This window comes from Corvus hawaiiensis, chromosome 4 (assembly GCF_020740725.1).
Source record: "Corvus hawaiiensis isolate bCorHaw1 chromosome 4, bCorHaw1.pri.cur, whole genome shotgun sequence".
Lineage (NCBI taxonomy): Eukaryota > Metazoa > Chordata > Aves > Passeriformes > Corvidae > Corvus > Corvus hawaiiensis.
The window spans coordinates 11,575,220-11,597,491 of record NC_063216.1 but is presented as its reverse complement, the minus strand read 5'-3'; the positions used below and the strand labels follow the sequence as shown (position 1 = coordinate 11,597,491).

General features: G+C 48.6%; 1 protein-coding gene across 1 annotated transcript; it reads left to right on the top strand.

Moving 5' to 3' along the window:
* The first annotated feature begins 4,177 nt into the window (after window positions 1-4,177).
* LOC125324513 lies at window positions 4,178-7,298 on the top strand. The gene has a single exon (XM_048300464.1). The coding sequence runs from the start codon at window positions 4,189-4,191 to the stop codon at window positions 6,580-6,582; it is 2,394 nt and encodes a 797-aa protein (XP_048156421.1). The 5' UTR covers window positions 4,178-4,188; the 3' UTR covers window positions 6,583-7,298.
* The last annotated feature ends 14,974 nt before the right edge of the window (window positions 7,299-22,272 follow it).

Genomic DNA, 22,272 nt, shown 5'->3' with positions numbered 1-22,272 from the left:
TTATAGCTTTAATATTAGGAGAAGGTAACAAACTCTTCTAATAGAAGATTATGATCTTTAGAAAACCAGGGGATGATTTTGAGTAATATTCCATATTTTGACTCTCTTTGCCTAGTACTGCTTTCAGTCTAAGACCAACAGTGTGTATTTATCACTCATTTTCATGTAGCTGGAGATAACCTGTGACCTTCATCCAAACTGCAGAACTCCACAAGCACAGAAGTGATATTCAGCTTCCCTAAGCAGCACATCCTTGTTGTCTGCTGCCTCATTTAACATCCTCATTCCAACCTCTAGAGCAGATGCAGAAGGTTTTCATATACCAGTCTAATTCATTAATGTCATTTTCAGGACAGCATCAGTTCTGTTACTAAAGAATGGAAGGCTCTGTGTCCTAATTCATGTATGTTTAATTCATACAGTGTAGACAGTCTTGCTTCTGTTCTATCTTCTGAGTAATAATTTTTCCTAATTCATTGGGAGGTCCTTCCATAAATATCATATGTGTGTCTTTTTAGATTTTACTTCATAGGGAGAAGTAAAGAATAGCCAGACCAGAAGGTTGATTGCCTTCTGAGAAAAAGAAGAAAAAAAATCAAATTTTTCTCAATTTGTGGCTATCCTAAAATTTTCCTGCAGAAAGAGAGAATCCTAATTGCAAATTTAACCCTATTGATTTGATTTACTTGGCTGCTTTTCATGGACATTTTAGTAAGTGTAGTCGGTGTTTTCAGTGAATGCATTTATATTACAAAAGTGTGCACCCTAGTTTCTTGGCTGGGGGGCATGCCCTAGCCCAGATTTGGACATTGTCACCAGTGACATCCACAAACATATATCATTCCCGTGTGGGAATGTGGCCTTTCCCCAGAGCAAGCCATGCTTACTGTGACAGCGGTGACTTGGTCAGAGGACCAGGAATCCTGCATTGTGACACAGTACAGAGGAATAAGCATGACTGAAGGCAACGTTTGGCTTTTAAAGCAGGATTTACTTAGCACTGTTAAAAACGACTATGGTAGTAATTTACATCTAATAAACAAAAGCATTATTCTCAGCTGATTTGTTTTTCTCCATATAGAATGAATTAAGATGCAGTCTCACTCCCACTGAAGTCATGGCAAGAGTTTTTCCACTGAAGTAAATTGAAGCAAGACCAAATTCACACTCCTCACTTTTTTCATCTTACCTAAGTAAACTAAAGACAGGTAGTTCTTTCTCCTCTGCTGAAGGATGACAGTGCTAAATCATCAGCTCCACATGGAAATTAGCCATGTTTAAGGATTGTTTCATTTCACACAGTGTTTTGCGCACAGGATTTTCTTCCCCCAGAGTGATCCATTCTTAAAACATGGTGAAAAAGCAAACAGAGAACATTTTGGTGCCAGGAATTCTTTTGAAAATTTGACTGGGTGAGTGCATTTCCTTAATGTTCAAAAATTATCCTTTGACCATGCTATTTAACAGTGTCAAGCATTCTGTTCTCTATATTGTTTTTGCTTTAAACGTGTTTCATTTTATAACTGATGAGATGCTTAACTGTTGCATCAGAGCAGTTAGTTTGTTCAGTTTCAGTACAGCTGGCTTATTTCCATGTCATGCATCATTTAATTATACATATAAAACATAGTTAAAATTGTACAGCTCCATGAGCCTCACTTAAATTGTCTGTGACACTGCAGTAATCCCAGTACCCTGACGGGGTGTTGCACAGCTATGACTGGTTGGAATGTGGTAAACTGGTGATGTGTAAGAGAGCCTGGAAATGAGCTTGCATTTTGCAGCTGTGCTTGCTCTACTGGAAGAGGAAGTTAAACCAGAAAAAAACTGCTCTTGTGGCAATATCAGCATCTGTAAATCTGAATGCTTAATGAAAATCAAGGAAAATGTGCTGAGTGAGGAAGTGGTGCTTTTCCCTTGTTTGTCATTTAATTAATTTTTGGTGGTTTGTTATTTCTCAGAAAAATCTATCTCAGATTCCTCTGTGGAAAAACATGAAGTGTTTATGTGAGAGTGAAGATCCTAGTATTGGATGATTGTCTAGATACGCAAAAGACTTTGCCTGTTTTGTCTCAAAAATGCTTTCTGGAGGCAGTGATCATTGAGACTTAAAATGTACCCTAGCTTGAAGATGGATGGGCACTGCTGTCCATGTGTATATGCTGTCGACTGAGTATAAACTTGAAGGCATTTATTACATCTTAGTAATGGGAAAAGCAGCAAATTTCTTACAGACATTTTTTTCCTTTTTTAAGCTAGTGAACTTGAAGGTCAGATTCAACTATATGTTGCATTTTCTGTCATATAATTATCATATATATAATGTCCTGAAGAGCAGCCTCCAGTCAGTGACATCAACAGTTTACACAGCAGTTGAACTAAAAATAACCTTGGAGAACTGACCCATGTCAACCTCTTATGAGTGTAAACTGTAGTTCACAACAGTTTCTGTTTTTTCATGATCACAGAAGGGGCTCAATTGGATAAAAGAAGAATTGTGTTCAAAAAATACAAAACTATTCTGCTGAATGTTCACTTTACTATATCTCAGACGATGAGAGGAAACAAAACTGAAAGAGTAATACTTAACAAAGTATTTTTGCTCCCTTAAAAAAAGAAGGACAGGACAACATCAAAAACAGCTTCCCTAGAAGAATGCAGGGAAGGTACATGATAAGTGGCATCAGCTTGGAAGAGGGATCAAAACTCTTTCTTTGATTAGTTTTACTAATGACATCTGTTTAAGCAAATCCAATTCAGAGCAGTTTCAGGAATCCCAAACTTGTTCTCTTTCTGAGCACTATTTGGAGGGCATGATCTGCCTGACATCAGTGTCTGTCTAGCAGTGGACATCTGTGGTCACTATGCAGGTGCTCGATTCACATCCTGTTTCCTTTTCCTCCCTCCCCATTTCTGCAGTTCCATTTATAGGCGAGTTCCCCAAAGAAGAGCTGAGGAACATAGGGGATGACTCTTCCGTACTCACAGTCCTTTGGAGATAAATACACAGAGATAGCAGAAAGAGTCAGAATTTCCTTTAATAAACCAGCGCAATATCAGACAAGTCAGAGAGATTGGTTAACTCTGTTTAAGGCAGACAATTTTGAAGATGGTGGGAGTGACAGATGTACATCTTTGCTACAGATTTGAAAAAGGAGACATTCTACTTTCTGAACAAAATCCTGGCTATCCCAGAATTTTGCACTGTGTTGAACCATAGAGTTTTAAGAGCTGAAAGGTTGTTGAAGACACCAAAATTTTGTAATTAACTTACTGGGCCTCTTTAAGGAGGGTGTTACGTCTTCCTGTGCATCATTCAAGCAGCCTGGATTTCTTTCAGAAAGATTTCTCACTAAATCTGTAACAAAACATTAGCCTGTATGACATCCTGCCCCAAAAGTAATAAATATAAATATTATTAATAAAAAATGTCCCCCTCCAAGATTAAATAAAAGCTTACACCTATATACCAAGAGCATCCATGGATCATGTCACACAAATTTATATTTGACAAGGGTTTGTGTGGGAGGGCGCCTGTGCCTGCTTTGTACAGGGAAGCTCTGAGGTTCCCAGGTTCACGACTGATGGGTCTGCACTTTGTGTCTGTTGAGGCTCTGGGTGCCCAGGGCCATGAGGAGTTCCCGGGCTGGGGATGGCGGGTGGGGCTGGCCTGTGATGCGCTCTGGGGCCTGTGACAGCACAGGGGCCGTGTCACAATGGGGGCAGCTATAAAAGGCCCCATTGGTTGATGCTGCCCCCAGTAGAGCCTGGGCGAGCGGTGAGTGCACGCAGGCGGTGGGGAGGCAGGGCTGGGGGAGGGCTGGGGCAGAAGCGCTGGCACCCGGGGCGTGTGTTCTGTCCCTGCATCCAGGGCCCAGCCCCTGGCGGGAGCACCTTGCTCAGGCTCGGTGCTTGCTGGGGCAGCGGTGCAGGCCTTGCCTCCTGCCAGCTGCCGGGGGCCCTCTCCTTCCTGCTGCCACATCCCCGTGGCTCCTGCCCTGCACTGGCTGCCTCCATTCCGGCCCTACTGAACCCCTTCTGTGTGTCCTCTTGCAGACCATGGCTTTATTGTCATTGCTCTTCGTGCTCGTGCAAAGCCTGATGCAGTACCCCCAGCCAGCTGGGGATGGGCTGGATGAGGCCACGCACCGGCAAATGCAGGAGCGTGAAGAGCTGCTCGACCGCGAGATGGCTCGGCTGCTGCAGGAGCTGGAGCAAGGGCCCCCGGAGCAGCAGGACGAGGGCTGGGGAGCCCTGCTCTTTGGTGCCCTGCAGCAGTGGCCATTCTGGGCTCTTGCTGGACTCCTGCTCCTCTTGGGCCTGTGGTTTAGCTGCAGGAGGAGTCCTGAAGCCAGCAAAACCAACAGCAGCGGCAAGAACCAGACCTCCTGCAAGACCTTGGGAGAGGAGAAGGAAAAAGAAAAGGAAGAAGACAGTTTGGATTCCGAGAGAGATGGAGAAAACATTGATGTGACTGTGGAGGCAGATGACAGTGGCAGCAGAAATGAAGGAGAAGGCAGTCCTGTGGCTGCAAATGAAGGAGATGACGATGATGCCAATGAACGAGATGAAGATGTGAAGTTGAAGAAAGACAGTGATGTTAAAAGTGATGATGGCCATGATGCAAGGAAAGATGAAGGCTGGAGTGATGGGAATATGCCAGGAGACAATACTGCTGAAGGAAATGAAGAAGAACCTGGCAATGTTACTGGAGGTGTGGAAGACCTAGATGAAGCAAATGAAGGAGAAAACAAGGATGTGAAGGTGGAGCCAGACAAGGATGCTGGAAAGGAAGAAGAAGGAGATGGAAATGAAGAAAAAACCGATGATGCGTATATGAAGGCAAGCAACGATGACGTACGTGAAGGTGAAGATGGAAAGGAAGAAAAAGTGGATGTGAAAGTGCAGGAAAGCAGTGATGCCAGTGAACAAAGAAGCAGTGATTGGACAGGACAGGAAGACAGCCGTGATGGTGGGAATGCAGTAGACCATTGTGGTTTTGCTGCAACTGAGGAAGAAAAGAAGGACATTGGAAATGAAGAAAGCAATCTTGGAGACAAAGATGAGAAAGCCAGTGCTGCCGATATGAAGGGAGAAAAGAATGAAAATGGAAATGGAGAGGAACATGGCAATGTTGCTTCAACTGAAGAAGGTGTTGATAAGATAAATGAAGGAGAAAGCAGCAATATGAAGGTGAAGGAATACAGTCATTCCAGTGAACACAGAGCTGATTGGAATGGGAAGGATCAGGAAAACAGGGATGCAAATGTGAAAGGCGAGAAGAATGAAGATGGAAAAGAAGAAGAAGGTGGAAATGTGGCTGCCAGTGAAAAAGAAGGCAGTGGTGCTGGCAAGGACAAAGGCAGCAGTGGTGGAATTGAAGAGGAAGAAGACTCCTGTGACTTTGGGAATAAGCGAGGGATCCTTTTAGTGGATCGCATACAGTGTCCTGTCGAGGACGTGGAGAGAGGTCGCTCAGTGGCAGCTGAGCTGATGGAGAGCTTCACACGTGTCTTTATTGACAGCGTGAGCAATAGTTTCTACCCAGTGCCTCAAGAAGCCATCGGGGTGGGCAGTGCCTTTGAGGGTTGGAGTCCCCGTGAGCAGGATGTGGTGTACTGCCTGCTGGTCCCACTGAATCCCCCGCCGGGACACGCCTTCCACCTGGAGCTGAACAGTGCAGGGCAGATGGCAGCAAGGACCTTCTGCGTCCGTGTGGAGCTGGTGTGCACGTGCGAGAGGGAGCAGCTGGGCAAGAAGCTGTTGTGCTTCCTGCACCACTCGCAGGAGGAGCTGAGGCGGAAGCAGAAGCCCAGCCTCCTAGAGACACTCTGCACCGGCTCCTACCTGGACGTGGAGAAAACCTCCCACTGGTTCTACCAGCTGGTGAGATGCTCGTGGCTGCATTTGCCTCAGTCGTACTCATGGCACTTGGTGTTTCAGCCCTGCAGCCGGTCCTGCCAATTCCGGCTGAGCAAAGGCAAGAAGAGCCTGATGGTGGAGATGCTGTTTGGGGTGCGCCACGGGGACTCTGACATCTTTGTGGTCAGCCAGCCCACAGAGGCCCAGAAAGGCGGCTCCAGCATCTTTGTGAGCAGCCAGCCCACCGAGGCCGACTCCATCGCAAGCACAGCGTGGCCTGAGACGTACGCTGTGGCAGAGGCAAAATTCTTCCAGCACGTCGCCAGGCAGGTGCCGTGTGAGAGCTTGCACCTGAAATGCCTGCAGCTCTTCACCTGCATCCTGAGGGGCACAGGTTTTTCCAGCTCGACCTGGAAGACTGTGGTCATGCACGTGCTGACCACCGTACCGCTGTGCCAGTGGCGCAGGAGGGAATTTGCGCGGCGGCTGTGGGACATCATGGCATACCTGCGCCGCTGCCTGCAGTTGAAACACCTGGAGCACTTTGTCCTGGGCAACCAGAGGCTTCCTGCGGAGATCAGCTTGCCACCGGCAATGCGAACGGTCGAGCCGCTCAACCTCTTTGAGCACCTAGCCCGAGATCCGGCCGCCCACGCAGAGGCGATGCGAGCTTACGGTCAGCTGCAATTCCGCCTCTGGATGCTGCTCTCCAACCACTGAGAGGAATTCCCTGCACAGAGCTGTGCTGGGGGGGGGCCTCACACCCGATGGCAGCCACGTGAGCACTGCATAATTCTTGCTTTTTTCACTGGCAATCCTGAAGCTGCTTTCCTGCTCCCATGGATGGAAGATGCTGCGGCACACGGATTCACTGTGCAGACACACATCTCTGCGTGGCCTTGCCCTTCACCTTTCAGTCATGATGGTGCTGTTGCAATGTTCCTACGTCTACGAGGCAGAAACTGGCTCTACCTGCACATCCTTACAGAAGACTATGAGCTGAGGAGAGGTTGCTTGGCATACCTCCAAGTCCAAAAAACGAGCCTGTTAGGGACTTAATGTAATTCTTCAGTAAGCTGTACTTACTGTAGTTTTTTAAGGATGTAGTTTTTCTTAGTATATGAAAGTACAACAGATAGTTTTAATTCACTCTACCATGGAAGAATAGGTAGTCCCAGTTTTCATAATGGGAACTGGATATATTATCCACCCTTCAAGAGGCCCTTTAGTATTGTCAGTGTATAAACTATTTTGCAAAGTTACCCTTAGTTTAGGCAATTAACCTACACTGCTGTAGTTGCTTGGCTGCTTTTCAGTAATATCCAGATATCTATGTTAGGAAAAACAATAAAAGGAGAGAAGTTTCTCAAATTGCCTGAAAAGTGTCCTTCTTTATATTTAATCCAATGGTTCTTAGAGAACGTACATCCATTGCAGCTACCTGAAAACATGACAAAGTGACTCAAGCGGTGATTGGGTCCAGCAGTCACATCTCGGTATTGCACTTCTGCAACTCACTAGAGCAGGGCTATTAATTTTGTCTCATGAATGCAACCAGAAGTCATGATGGTTGAAACAGCTAAAATATTAATTAATCCTCCCAGTGCTGCTTCAAACCTGCCCCTCCTCATTCAGAGCATGGGAAAGAAAGCTGCTGTGGCCCACGTCAGAGAGGGAAGGCCTCTGAAGGGACAGGAACAAGCAGCTCCATGTGAGGAGAGCAGGCAGGAACCTCCCAGAGGAGGATCGCTGCCAACAGCAGAACTCGCTGTTCCACTGAGAGGGAACTGTGCTCGCTGGGGTCCCTGCCTTTTGCTTCCTCTGCTGGGCAGGCACTGCTCCCACCACAGCCCCTTTGGCCCAGCTTGTGGAAGGAGGAGAACACCCTCCCTGCTCCCTTCTCCCCAAACACACCCACCCACTTTGTTCCCCTCTCCTCTGCCCCCAGCTGCAGAGACCTGCCCTTTCCCTTGCTCCAGCTCCAGTGCTCATCAGCCCCTTCCACAAGGACATGTGCTCTCAGTGGGTAGGACTTGATCTCTGTGTGCCATTGAGCCTTACGGCCTGACCGCACAGCTTGTGTTGCCTCTGGAGCGATGCTTGGAGTCGGGGAGAAGCACGGCCCCCATGGCTTCTTGCTGCACAATGCACCCAGGGCTAGATTGGCCAGGGCCAAAACTATTGCAGGTGGTTAAACTGTGGGTGTGGCTGTGAGTTTTGGTGCAAGTGTGCTGTGTGTCTGAGGAGCATGCTGGGAGAGGGAAAGGACAGAACCTACAGCTTTCCAGTGTTGCCACTGAAACACTGTTGTGTAGCTCAGGTGCTGGTTTTAACTGGTCGGTAGTATGCAACCCCACTAGGATGGAAATTGAAAACAGTGCTCCATAAGAGCAAGCATAGCCAAATGATCTGGATGTCTTTCTGGCACTGAGCTGTTCTTTCAGGCCTTGAAAACAGGGACAGCTCTGATAAAGTAACTGAGCACCTGGTTGGTATTAACTCTCCTTTGCACTGTCAATTCACCTTCTTTGGGAATACCTCACCCTGCTCTGTGTCTCTCCTAAGCCTGTTAGTATCGATGTGAATGTGCTTTTCACACCCATGCCATCTGGCACTGGTATTACACCAGAGTTCTTCCTGCCACTGCAGTTCAAGGTCTTTCAATTTTTGCATGAAAGTCTTGTCTCCTATGTTATGGACACTGCACTCCTTAGGAAGCTGACAAATACATTTGAACATAGTGGGAAAAATGTTGAAGTGGAAGCGTTGTGAAGATGTGTGGCCAATTTCACAACATCTTTCCTGTGGAACTGCTGCAGGCTGAATGGAGCAAGTCCTGCTGTCAGATGTGCATTCGGAGAAAGCAGATTTTAATAAAATGAGTCACAGCCAGAGAACTGTCAGCGCTTATCAATAGTGTCAGATACGAGTTTCTGTAGCCAATTGTCCTTTGGATTTACTGAAGAAAATCCCTTACTGGTTTAAATCCTGGACACTGAAATCCACAAGAAAATTCCCATTTGCTCCGAAGCGAAGTCCCTTTCCCTTTCTTCCTGCTTCCTTCATCAGTGAAGCACAAACTGAGTTAGAATTTAAAACTGTGTTGTTCTCTGTACAGCCCCTACCAGAGAGGATGAGCAGAAGTATCAGGACAACCTGGTGGTGTCTTCTCTGGCCTTAGACATCTGGGCTGTAAGATGTAGCGAAGTCATTTATCTTGCCTCAGCGTTGCTGTGTTCATGTCCAGAGAATGGCCTGTTGTCAGAAGCCTTTCTGAAGACGCAGTTACTTGAAAATTGCAGGTGCAGGTGCTTGCAACTACTCTAACCTTTTGTGCATCCTTCTGAGGGAAGCATAGTCTGAAATGAAGAAGTGGCAGTCTTTTGAAGGCAAGTGCAATTAGAAGGAGGGTAATTTGTTTGGAAGGGTGGGGATAGCACTGCCTATAATTTCACAAAGCATACTTTGAGAAAGGAAGAGCTGTGTGCCTTAAGGTGCTAATCATGATCAGCATGTTCCATTCTGAACACCTGGACATGCTTGCAAAATACAGGACATGTCTCCGTCCAGGCTGGAAAGAAGGAGCCCACTGCTGCAGGGTGGAGTGGGTTCCTTTGTGCAAGTCAGCACAAGTCCCAAAGCCTTGAGGTGGATTGGAAGGTAGAGAGCTTCTAGACACAAGCTATTGCCAGAGTGTTTGGTTGGTGTTGCCTGTTCCTCAGAGTGTGGACTAATCTCCAGTCTTCATTCCCCGTGTCTGTTTCCTTCCTAAGGAAGATTCACGCCTTTCTGATTGCAGGTCATGTGCTTGTGCAGCTAAAGGTAGCTGGGAGGCTGCTGAGCTGAGCTGACCTGAGCTGAGCTGAGCTGGTAGGCTAAGTGGAGCAGTAAAAGTCATTCACAGTCAGTGAGTTGACCTCAGGTCCTTCAAATAATGCAGTCCCAGAAGATTTTGCCAGTATTTCCACTGGAAGCCTACCACGGGTCTCTTGCTTTTTCTGTATTTGACTGGCTGGTAGATTGGGAGGGACAAGGGGGTGTGAAATGCTTGACCAGGACATGAATGAAATGACTTTTTTCTTTAGTTGGTCCTAGGCATCTCAACCTGAAGTTCTAAGGAGAGAGAGTGAGAGTAGCAGAGTTTGTTTAAAGCTGCCTTTTCTCCAGGATCAGCAAATTAATAGGCTCTTTACCACTCTGCGTCTGGTAGTGTGGGCTTTCTGAATAGCTTTAGCTACAGGTGAGTTTATGAAACACCTTCCTTAGAGTAGGGCGGAGGTTTTCTCTTATCTGCTTGATTCTCAGGTGACTGGAGGTCAGAAGAAATTTTCCCTCTTATTCTGCATCTTAGTTACTCATGTGGATTAGGAGAGCACTGTGAAGGGACTGGAAGGTAGTGATCAGTAGAGATCTAAAAAGAGGAGGATGAGATGCGCTGCTGAAACAGAGTAGCCTGTGAAATTCCTGACTCTCTCCTCTTTCTTTGTGATGATGCCTGTGAATGACTGATCAGTGGCTGCTGTGATCCTGTCTTCCTCTTCTTCCCTCCCTGCTGGGTAGCACTTGGGACATGGAGCTGTTCAATGGCGACCTCATCTAGATGGCAGAAATTATAAGGCATTGATTGTTATTATATAGGATGGTTCAGAAAACTGTTTTCTGAGTGCACCCAGCTCTTGTGTCATGGCTGGAGAAGAGAAGGGTGATTAATCAGACATTCTGTGTTTTGTCAGCCCTCAGCTGATAAAGAGTATTTCAGAGATCACCCAAGAGGAATTTGAGTAGCCCAAGGGAGCAAAAAGGGAGCTCCTGCTGTGCTGTGCTGTGATCGGCATCAGAGCAACCCTTCCCAATAAACAGCACCATCGTATCCAGTAGCAAGGATCTCCAGTCAGAAAAAAGCAATGGAGGAGGTTTGTATTGAGGATGGTGTCTAAATGCAGACACGTCTACATCCCTATACAAAATAGAGTTCCTCTCGGAACGGCAAGAGAGAAGCCAGTTGCTGCAAGTGTCAGGAGGAGCACATCTTTGTGTGGTGTTGACGGAGAGCACATTAGAGTGGTGCGAGCTAAGCTTCAGGAGTTCTGTGGTTTTAGGACTTCTCTTTTTCCTTTTCCAAACTTGTATTTCTTGTTACAGTGGCTTGTCCATTTTTCAGCTGGGCTATCGATCAGCCACATCTAGCATAAGAAGTAGTTTGGATGGGCCTGAGTATTTTTATCCTGCTTTGCAAAGCAGAAGTTGGTTATGTGTGATCTTTTGTCAGTCAATAAACAGATCTTTGAAAGTGCTCCTAATTCTTTCCCTGCTCCACATTGCATCTCTACCACCTGATGTTCCTACCAGAATCAGTGATGGGGTGAATGAGAAAAAGAGTTATTTTGCTGATATAATTTGATTTAAGGTACTTTCCTGTGGATTTGAACTCTTGTAGTAAAGCTTATAAATCCTTTAGATTAGAACAGAAAACCATGGAAAAACAGTCTGGCTTGAGGGTTTTTTCCCAGACTCGAACTGGCATCAGCAAAGCGGATGGTCAGCTGAAAACTTTGAGTCAAATCCCTGTAAAGTGATGTGTCAAATCACGGCAGAGGATTCGCGTGGAGTTTGGGAAGAGTTTGGTTGCACTCCGAGATGTGACAGTTTCCATGGTGTGAGCTCATGTAAACAAGGAAGCAGATGGGGCTTCTAAACTCTGAACTAAAAGTACTTTGATGAAGGTTTTGTACCGCGGAGTAACCGGTGATGGGAAATGAGTGTCAGGGCTGTTAGAAGGTGGAAGAGCCATCTTTCCCTTGGGGAAAAACCAAAGGCAAAGGGGTGGCCTTGTTTGTTCTGGCTTTGGAAGTGACCTTCCCAAGACTTCTGAAGAAAGGGGACGGGTTTTCCCCCATTTTCTAGAATTCTCTCTCATTAAGAAGAGTTGTCTGAACCCAGCGCCCTGTCGGTTCCCTGGGGGAGAGGTGGGCAGGACTGAAATACACTGTTCTATTCAGCCCCTAATCAGTGGGTTTGCCTTTGGTTTTGTCTAAAGCCAAGGGGGAGCTGCTGTCTCCAGTGAAACAAAGCTCCTTCCTCAGCTAAAATGTTTTCCAGCAGTGCTGGGGGGTCGGGCTGCTCTTCCCTGGCCCTGTGTTTCCAACAGGGTGAGGTTTGTGTGTGCCCTTCCCTTGGGGCAGATTCCTTCTGTAGGCAGCTTCTGTCTGTGCAAGCTGGGGTGACTTTGGGATGGATGGAGAGATCCTCAAGGGAGTCCAGAGGAGGCCAGGAAGGGCCAGGAAGTGCTCCAAGAGCTAGAGCATTACACAGACGGGCTGGGAGGGCTGGGAATGTTCAGCCTGGAGAAGAGAAGGCTCTGGAGAGCCCTTAGAGCCCTTTCCAGTGCCTAAAGGTGCCCCAAGAGAGCTGGAGAGGGACTTGAAGAGCCTGGAGTGAAAGACAAGGAGGAATGGCTTCCCGCTGCCAGAGGGTGGGTTTAGATGGGATATTGGGAAGAAATCCTTCCCTGTGAAGGTGCTGAGGCCCTGGCACAGGTTGCCCAGAGAAGCCCCTGGATCCCTGGCAGTGTCCAAGGCCAGGCTGGACAGAGATTGAAGCAACCTGGGATAGTGAAAGGTGTCTCTGGCCATGGCAGGGGGTTGGAACGGGATAATCTTTAAGGTCCCTTCCCACCCAATCCCTTCTGTGATTCCATGATTCCAGCGTCTCTACACACATGGAGAGCCAAAGCGCAGTGCAGCATGTTTGGCACCTGATCCTTAAGGTCACTTTGCTGGGCTGATGTTGGGAAATCAGACCTATGGATGGACTGATGAAGTCAGTCAATATTTTTGCCTCCTGCAGTGGAAAACACCTGCGATTCCTTTCCTTGCAGAGCTGCTGGGGGTTAAACAGCAGACAGTGCTTATGGGAATAACCCCTCAGCTGATCTTTGTCTTCCCTTGGTGGTTATTAACAGTGGCAGGGAGTTGTCTCCAGGATGCCCAAACGTCCCAGTGTCACTGTACGTGTCCGTGTGCGTTCATGAGGTTCCGAGGTGGGAGCCAAAGCTCCAGGCGTGCGGATCCATTACCTATTTCCATGTGGAGTGATGTTCTGTTTGAAGGCATCCCCAACCTGTGTCTGCTCAGCCGTCTGGCCACGCTTGAGTGAGGAGTTCCGGTAAGGATATCCATTGGCTGAGGAGAGCTGGAAAGGCAGACATGGAGTCAGTGTTACCAGGAAAGGGGAAAGCTGATCGGAGAAAAGGAGAGGGATAGTGGTAGATGAGTCATGGTCTGGCAGATTTTGGTCAAGGTGTTCTCCAGGGAAGCCTGTGTCCCTGGAGCTCAGTTACGCTGTAGGGTGCTGTTGCCTTGGATTGGGAGAGGCTCATTATTGCTGCCCTTTTCCAGCCTCATTTGCTTTCTGTATTTAACTGGGGCAACCAGATCCAACTGAGTTTTGAGCCAACTACTTGTTGCACGCCACCACTACCCCTGCAGCTCCATCTCTCCGGAAAAGGGGGAGGGAGAGTGAAGGGACAGGGACACAGGACTAACCTCCTCTTGCAAGTGTCCAATGTTTATTTCCCAGGGAGCTCCACGGAAGATTTCTGTGGGCGTTTCCCAGCCGTTGCGGAATTTGGGGATGTAGGTGGGGATGTTCGTGTCTCGGGGCCACTCGGCTCTAGGACAGAAAGTGGGAATATGAGGTGACATTCATGAAGAATGTGTCTTTCAGGGCATCCCCTGAAAGAAGAAGCAGGAGCATCAGGGAATCTAAGCATCCCATCTGCGTGGGGAGTCTGGGGAGATGGCAGCTCTGTCCTTACCTGGATCTGGTCCATGTCTCCCCCAGGGAATCCCAGAGGTTTATCTCTTTGGGTGTCAGGTGTCCTCTCAGGAAATTGGTGGCGTCTTTAGAAAGCAGTGGGCTGAGGACAGACTGGGCCAGCTCGGGGCCACCGCAGCTGTTGATGATCTGGGTCACACACAAACCACACTGTAGGTACAAAAATGCTGTTAGTGAGGATCTTCTTGTTATTTTTCTAAGTCCGTGAGAGACTTTTCTCTCTCACAGAAGAGGTAGCAGGGAATGTAAACAACCAAGCCACCTGCAACCTTGGAAAGTCTTGTTTATGGTATAGTAGAAAATATTTTGATAATGGATGTTTTAGGATTTTGGCCAATCACCCCCAAGGGGTGGCTGGTCCTTTGTCCAATTAGACTATGAAGAAAAAAGTCTATAAAAGAGTTTGTAAAATAATTAAATAAATCAATCTTGCTGCACAATTCCTGCCTGCTGGATCTTCTCCTCCTCCTCCTCCCTATAGCTGCGGGACACGGTGATATACCGTAGGAACCAGGCCTGCGGTAATACCACACAAAGAGGAGAGAACTTGCAGGAAACGGTCAAAATGTCAAACCGGGGACACACAGACGAGCAGGAATCGAAGACAAAGCTGATCCTTGGATGAGCTCAGTCACTGCAAAAAACATCAACCTAAGTCTTTGAAGGAGACTGGATAGTTCAAGGGAACATGAGATTTTTTTGGATTGGAGTCAAAGGAAGAGCTGATCTACAAATGAGCTGTTGTTACAGACAAGTGAAGTGTCAGAAGCTGACACTTCAAAAAATGGAAAGTATCTTGCTATTCCTTTGTGGCTCCTTTTCCAAGTTGGGATTTCTGCTTCCAAGCATTTTCAGTGCAAATACTGAGCCGTATTTGCCTGAAGGTGAGACCAGACAGATTCCCAGTGGGGACTCCAGCTGGCTGCCCCTTTTGTTCACAGTAATGCCTTATTGACTGGGTGGAAGGATTCATATTTGCTGGGGTTCCTGTATTTACTTCAAGCTTCAAACCGGATCAGAGGCCAGGAACAACCGGCATCGCTTCTGGAAGTTCCTGAGAAAGCTGTGGCCAGGTGTGAGCAGTTTTCCAACCCTGTTGCACAATCTATCTACTTGTAAGTGTGAACTAGAAATAAAAGGAGTTCCCAGTGAGACCTGGGAATAAGATTTACCAGTTCCAGCGGCCCAAAGAGGAAATGCACCAACTCCGAAGCACGGGGGTTTTGGATGTGCTTCCTTAGTTTGGCCTGAAAAGAGAACGTAAACACAGTTTAACCCTAACCTGAGTGTGCCTTCTCTTTTCTGTCACATGGGGCGAGTGTTGTGGACTGATGAGAAGAATAAGGGATGGAGGAGTAGGAATCATTCATTTTTATTTTGTGTCCATTTCTAATTCCCAATGAATTTCAGGAGGGGGGGAATACCCTCTCTGTTAAATCAATGCCTTTAAAGCTAATTTGAACAGACACAGAAAACCTTGGCTTATTTTGAAAATCCTAGTGAGGAAGGGCCAGGATTATTGGTGCTTCTGCCTCTTGCAGGGTTGAGAATCCCACTAGTTCCATGGATGAAAACAACAGGATAGGTGTTCTGAGGGTCCCCTGGCAAACTGCTGACAAGGGAAAGTCTCCACCAAGGTCTTGCCTGTGGCACCCGGAGCTGCCCTGGCCACTGAAAGGCTCCAAATCCAGTGGTATTTGAGGTGAGCTGTGGCAGAATGGAGGAGCAAACACTTGGGATTAATTTACTGCAAGAACTGGGTTTCAGTAACAGCCATCAGCTGAGCTGTGGTGAGAAACCTCTCCAGTTTGTGCTCCCATTCAGCTCCTTCTTCTGTCCTGGACTCCTGGCACTGTTGCCATGGGAGACAGGCTCCCTGCTCCTACAGAAATGCAAAGCATTTGAAATGCCGGAGATGAAACATTAATGTGGAGTGGGAAGTGGGAAACAACTGCTGGCAGCTGGGTGACCCAATGAACGGGCACTTCCCAGGGACTCGGCAGCCCCATGGTGAGGAACGTGGCAGGACCCCACCACAGTGTCCCAGCTCTGCTCCGTGCTCCACCCTGGGCTCTTGCCAGGAGATAGCTGCTCCTTCTGATCCTGAGCAGGCACAAATTAGCCATATTTGCTTCTCAAAGAAAAGGCTGGAGCTTGGTATCCTGCTTTAAGGTTGTTTACAGTCTCTTGGTTTTCCTTATTAATAACTGCCCAGGAAGGAGCTTGTAGGATGTGTTCGCTGGACAAGTTTGGTCACAACTGACAGAATTCCTGCTGCAGTGGTGAGGCAGGGACTGAGCCTGGTTCATTGTCCCCAGAGCTTGGGTAGTACAGGACAGTCAGGCCAGTAAAGCCCCTACTCAGGGCTGGGAACGAGATCCTGGCCAGCTTTCCCTCTCTGCCCCTCTCTGCAGTCCTGCTGGGCTATGTCATGCCCTGGGGCCACTCTGCCGTTGCTCAAATGGCCAAAATCCACTCATCCAGGAGTGGGAAAGGGAGGGAGGGCACAGGAATTCATCTTAGGTGGTGAGGTCTGGAAATTTTCAAGGCAACGAATTGATCTTTGGATAATTACAGCAGAGCAGAGAACACGGTGCCTTGGGCTCTGGCAGGGCTGTGCTCAGCTCTTTGTTCTCTCCCAGGTCCAAAAGTGTGACCAGTTCCAGCAGCAGCAGCAGCAGTAGTGACAGCTCAGCCAGCGACTCCTCCTCTGACAGCCAGGACTCCTCTACCTCCTCCGAGGACAGTGACAATGAGGACAGCTCCTCCGCCTCCCCCTCCTCCAGCAGCTCTTCCTCCTCCTCCGACTTCGACTCGGATCCGAGCTCCTCCCGCAGCAGCAGCAGCAGCAGCAGCAGCAGCTCTGAGGATGAGCCCCCAAAGAAGAAGAAGAAATAGCTGGGGAGCTGCAGGACTGGTGTGGAGTGGGGGACAAGCCCCTCCCAGCAGCTGGAGCACACGGCTGCCAAACATTCAATGGTCAACATTTCTGCTGCTCACACTTTCCAAGTGTTTTGCCTAGTTGTTCCTAGGACATGGAAGGTATTAAATGGCTTCCTGAGACTTACTGAGAGAGTATTTTTGTGCTTTATCCTTTTATGGAAGATTTTACTTTTTTAGTTCCAAGAAAAATTTAAAAAAAATCTATCATCAGATTCGTTGATATGAGCTAAAGTCCAGTAACCTGGATGTTTACATGCTGGAAAGCAAAAGCTTTTTATTGCAGGTTATGCTGTGCATCATGTGCTGTTCCTCTGTTAATGACAGTTTCACTTCCATTGAGAAAATCCTCTCCAACTGTTAAAAGCAGAAGTTTTTCAGCGCTGCTGTGGAGCTGGGGCATTGTTGAAGCTGAATGCACAACGTGTCCCACACAGAGCCTCCCATCTCATCAGCTGGTGACAAATGGATTCTGTGCTGCTGAGCTTGTGTTCCAATGGCTTTTCCTGATGCTTCCAGGTCCAGTCTTAAGTGCACCATCCAGCTGAGCTGTGTTGGTTTCTTACTGATCAATGGAGTGCTTGTCCTGCCCGCAGGCTCTGGGCTTTTCACTCCCCTGTGGCCTTGGCTCGTGTGTTGGAAGTGTTTGCTGAGACACAGAGTGTTGGTGTTGGGAAGCAGCAGCTCAGTGACTTGGGGCTGCTGCTGCTTTAGGAGTTTCATCTTTGTGCCTTTTTTTTGTCAATTTGGTGTGCCCCAGTGAGACAAGGGCTGCAGTGGGTGTTCTGCAGAGCTCCAGCACAATATTGCCACGCAGCAAAAGCAGAGAAATAATAACAGCCACAACTGGGCACTGTTCTCACTGGATGCTCAGTAAAAAAGAGACTCCTTGAAATAAAGGGCTCAAAGGAAAGTGTTTCCCTTTGGATGTGTGAAATGCAGGATTGCCGAGTGACAGTCTGCAGAAATTCAGTCATTCTTTGTTTGTGGGAACTGCCCTGGAGAAGGAAGTGAGTGCAAAAGCCCCACAAGCCCTACAAAAGCAGATGCAGACAGGCTGCAGAGCAGGGATTGCTGGATGCAGAGTGGGAGTTCTTTGTTCTTCTGCTGCATTGAAGCAGTTGCCATTAGGATTTTATTTGGTGATGCAGTCTCCTGAATTTCTTCTTGTCGGAGTGCCCTTTGTGGGGAGGGGGCATCACTTGTGGAAGAATTCTCAAGTATCTTGGTTTAGGTAAAATACAGTAACTAAAGTATTTTTTATAATTTTTATGGGAAAAGTAGTGCGTAGACTTCCTTTGGAATAAACTGTACTTATTTAAATGTTTGTGTGTGTGTGTCTGTGAGCACTCCTGTGTTTTACAGAACACGCTGCAGACTGTAAATAAAACTACGAGAAAGGTGTTGAAGTCTTGTGGACTGAATGTACCATTTAATGGGAAAGTGAATAAATTATTAAGCAGCAGTTGCTAAGTGGATGCTTCCTGCAAATATCTGAAATCTTTGTGGTGTTTGTGTGCAGGTTTCAGCTGGAGTTGCCCTGGCATTGCCTCCCAGAGGGGCAGGATTGCTCCCCAGGAAGTTCTCCAGCCAGAAGTCTCTCTGGATCCGGATTATTTTTTAAAAAAAGTTTAGTTTGTCTTGGCTTTTTCTTTTTTTCCTGCCCTTTCTGGTTTGTCTCTCCATGTTCTTATTTTACAGAGGAACCCCTCCCCAGCCTGGCCAGAGCCGCAGCCTCCTTCATGTGCTGCTGCCTCACTCGCTGCTGCCGTGCTGGCTCAGGAATGTGATCAAAGCCCGGCTAAGCAGGAATTGTTCCGGGCCTGCTCTGTTTAATCGCTGCCGCCGCGAGCAAAGCTGCCCCTGCTCCTTGAGGAGAGCGCTTGCTGCAGCCCGGCAGGAAAAGAGCCCAGGAAAAGCCGTGCACTTTGCAGGAGAAGCGCTGGGAGCAGAGGGGAGAGCGGGAAAAGGGAGCAAGAGCAGCTGGGCGGGCGGGGCGGCATCAGCACTGATCCCTCCGCGGGCAGGAGCGCATCACAAATAGTCCCTCCGGCGGATCACTCCGCGGGCGGGCGCCATCACCGCTAATACAAGTATTTATAAATTCAAAAGAACTCATTAACACAGAAGAAAGCAAGTATGCTTCATGCTGGGTGGGAAACATAGGGTCTAAGGGATAAGAATTTTAAAGTGGTTTTTTTGGTTTTTTTGGTTTTTTTTTTTTTTATGAGAGAACTACATACCCCATGGCACCCACAGAGTTCAGGATGGGTAGAGAGGATGAAACAAACTTTAAAGAGAACCTTAACTGAATTAGTAATTGAAACTCAAATGTCATGGGGTATGTAGTTCTCTCATAAAATTAAAAAAAAATTAATATAAAATAAACAACTTTAAAATTCTTATTTTATTATTATTCCATGTTCTTCTCCCCCTCCTGGATGAGGAATAGGGGTCGGTATTTGCAGCTGTGCACTGTAAGGAAATAAACGAGGAGTGGCTGAACCTGCCATCGCAGGTGGCTGTGATCTGGACACTGGAGGAGAGGGTACAGTGGATCTGGGTACGGTACTGCCACCATGCGGGATGGGTGAGGGGTGGGGACCCAGTGCTGCAACCTCTGGAGGTAGATAATCTGCACGTTCTCTGAGTCAGAAATAAAGATGATGAACAAAGTCATCCGAAAGCTGAAAGCGACGGTGAAAAAATGAGGGATCAGATGCCTGTTGTGGATTTCGAAGCTGTGAAGAAGGCATATGAGAAGTTGGAGTTGTATTGGTTGTTGTAAAAAAATGAGATGAAGCTTGGGAAGATAGAGGAATGCTTTCTGAAGCTGTGCTGGTCACTATATCCTTCTCACTGAAGTGTTGAGCAGGCATTTGAGGATGAAAAAGTCCCATAAAATCAGCTGAATGTCCCTGAGAAGTTCGAGAAGAATGTGCATGAAGTGGAATGTCTCGATGCGAGACGTCACTATTAATAACACGTGCTTGGTCCTGTTGTGATGGAAGAGGTGTCCACATATAGTTGAGAAAGTCCTCTTTCTGTTCTGGAGATAAAATCGTATTTGTTTCGCTGAAATGGCACGGGAAACATGGTTCAGCATCGTGTGATTGTTGTGATAATCCTCTGAGTGGTGTTATCAGAGTGATGATAGGGGGTACATGCCGTGGTGACACGGTAGCTGTTGAAATGTCTCTGCTGTGTGTCCACGGCTGTGGCTGCGGTGCAGACGGGGGCTGTGTGGACACAGAGCTGGTAGGAGGTGTAGCTGCCGAAAGCTCGTAGGATGGAACTGCAGTAGCCAAAAGAATTGCACTGCTGGCTGGAGGTGCTGTGCTTATCGCTCGTATCGGCGTGGCAGCTGAAGCGTCCGTGTGTGGCTGGAGGTGCCGGGCGGGCGGCCGGGATCGTGGGCGGGACCGGGCTGGCCTGGGAAGCGCTGGTGCCGGGCAGTGGGGGCGTGGCCGGGCTGGCAGCGGGGCCGTGGCCGGGCTGGAAGTGGGGGCGGGGCTGGGCTGGCAGCGGGGCCAGGGCTGGGCTGGCAGGGGGGCCGTGGCTGGGCTGGAAGCGGGGGCGGGGCTGACGTCCCGGGCAGGGCCGGGGCCGGGCCAGGAGCGGCTCGAGCCACGAGCGGCGTTGCCGGGGTAACCGCGGGGTCTGAGGAGGGGTGGCCGATGCCGCGCCGCACAGGCGTGGAAGCGAGGGCTCCCGAATGCAGAAGTAAGGCCGGGATGGAAGCGGTGGGAGTGATGACGTCAGCAGCTGGCGCCGCCATTCAAACGTGGAAGCAGCCGCGAATCCGGGCTGCATGGGGATAGCGGGAGGGCCAGATGGAAGCTCCGGGACCGCCCCTGGCCGCGCGCATGGCTCATCTGATGGGAGGACCCCAGGCTCGGGAGGTAGGGACCTGCCTCTGCCTTGCGCCGTAACAGATGGATCGGGCGACATGGAAACCGAGAAATATTCTCGGCACTCTCGGTTCCTACACTCAGGTGTGTTCCTAGTTCCTGACATTCCTTTAAAACTACCGAATTCTTCTCTCAGGTCCCTGGCAAATGGGGCTTTGCAGCCTGGGGGAGTTCTTGCAAAACGGGGTCTAGTGAAGCGCTCTGCAGGAGTGGTTGTGCACCTGAGTGGTCATTTAATTGTCTCCTCTAATGAGGGAAACGTGATTAAACTCCCGGTGCTGTGCTGCTGTTGTGTGTTGGCCTCGAGGTATGAGACAGTCCCGGTGTCACACTGGAGTTGCTTAGTGGCTGGACTGGGACTGGGACAGGTCTTGTTGGTCAGGAACAAAAGGGAAAAATTATCTTTTGGCTTGCTTAATATCTTGGCTTTATTAATGTATCAATGTCAATTTTTGTCATTTGCTGCCTCCTGCACAGTGTGTTTGCAGCTCTGTGTGAGAGCAGACTCTCCCCTGTTGGGGAGTGAGACAATCTTGGAATATCCTGAGCTGGAAGGGACCCACAGGGATCACCCAGTCCCACCCCTGTCCCTGCCCAGACCCCCCAACAACCCCACCGTGGGCATCCCTGGCAGCGCTGTCCAAATGCTCCTGGAGCTCTGGCAGCCTCGGGGCCGTGCCCATTCCCTGGGGAGCCTGGGCAGTGCCCAGCAGCCTCTGGGGGAAGAGCCTTTCCCTGATCTCAGCCTGAGCCTGCCCTGGCCCAGCTCCAGCTGCTCCCTGGGTCCTGTCCCTGTCCCAGGGAGCAGAGATCAGAGCTGTAGCCCCTGATGTGTTCTGACCTCACACTTCTCTACCAGAACAAACCCAGTGCCCTCAGCAGCTCTTTCACGGTCCTTCCACACCCTTCCCCATCCCCATGTCCCTTCTTTGGATGCTGTCAGCTTTTTATCTTTTTTATATTGTGGCGCCCAAAAGTGCCCCCAGGACTCCAGTACAGTTTAACAGCAATGAAAGAAAACAGTGGATTTCAACTTTGATCTCAAAAGCTGTCTCAGGCCCCTGATACTGCCTCGAAATGTCTTTGCAGTTCTTGCTTTATGACTTGTGTCAAATATGGAGAGAGTGAGACTGAGCCCCTGGGGTCAGGTTCTGTGTGAGAAGCCACACAGCAAGCCAGAAATCTTTGCTCCAGATCACCAGAAATTTACAGTATTGAGGGTGGAAATACTGAGAATTGAGTCTTGGGAGCTGAGTCAGGAAAGCAGCACCTCTGCCATGGGCAGATTTGGCACGTGGAGAGAGCTCGAGCAGCTTGCAAGAGGTCCCAGCAATGTGTGTGTGGAGCTGGGAGGAGCATGAGTTGCAGTGTCGTGTTTGCAGTCCCCCTGGGTGAGGATGTAGGAATAGACTGGAGTTTTTGGTGACTGAGGTTTCTTTTCTGTGCAATAATTGTTCTTGGCCACATCATTTCGGTTTGTTACTCGCCTGTGGTTTGTTCTACAGGCCTGTTTCCTTTCTCTCCTACTATGGTGTCTCAGTTATCTTCAGCAGAGGCTCAGCAATAACTAAACTTGAGCTTAGATACTTAAACTTCAGTTCAGAGTAGATACACGGAAGAAATCCTTCCCTGTGAGGGTGGGGCAGGCCCTGGTACAGGGTGCCCAGAGCAGCTGGGGCTGCCCCTGGATCCCTGGCAGTGTCCAAGGCCAGGCTGGACACTG

Bases quoted from the DNA above. Each gene is read 5' to 3' on its own strand.
- LOC125324513 (XM_048300464.1), top strand. From the start codon at position 4,189: ATGGCTCGGCTGCTGCAGGAGCTGGAGCAAGGGCCCCCGGAGCAGCAG.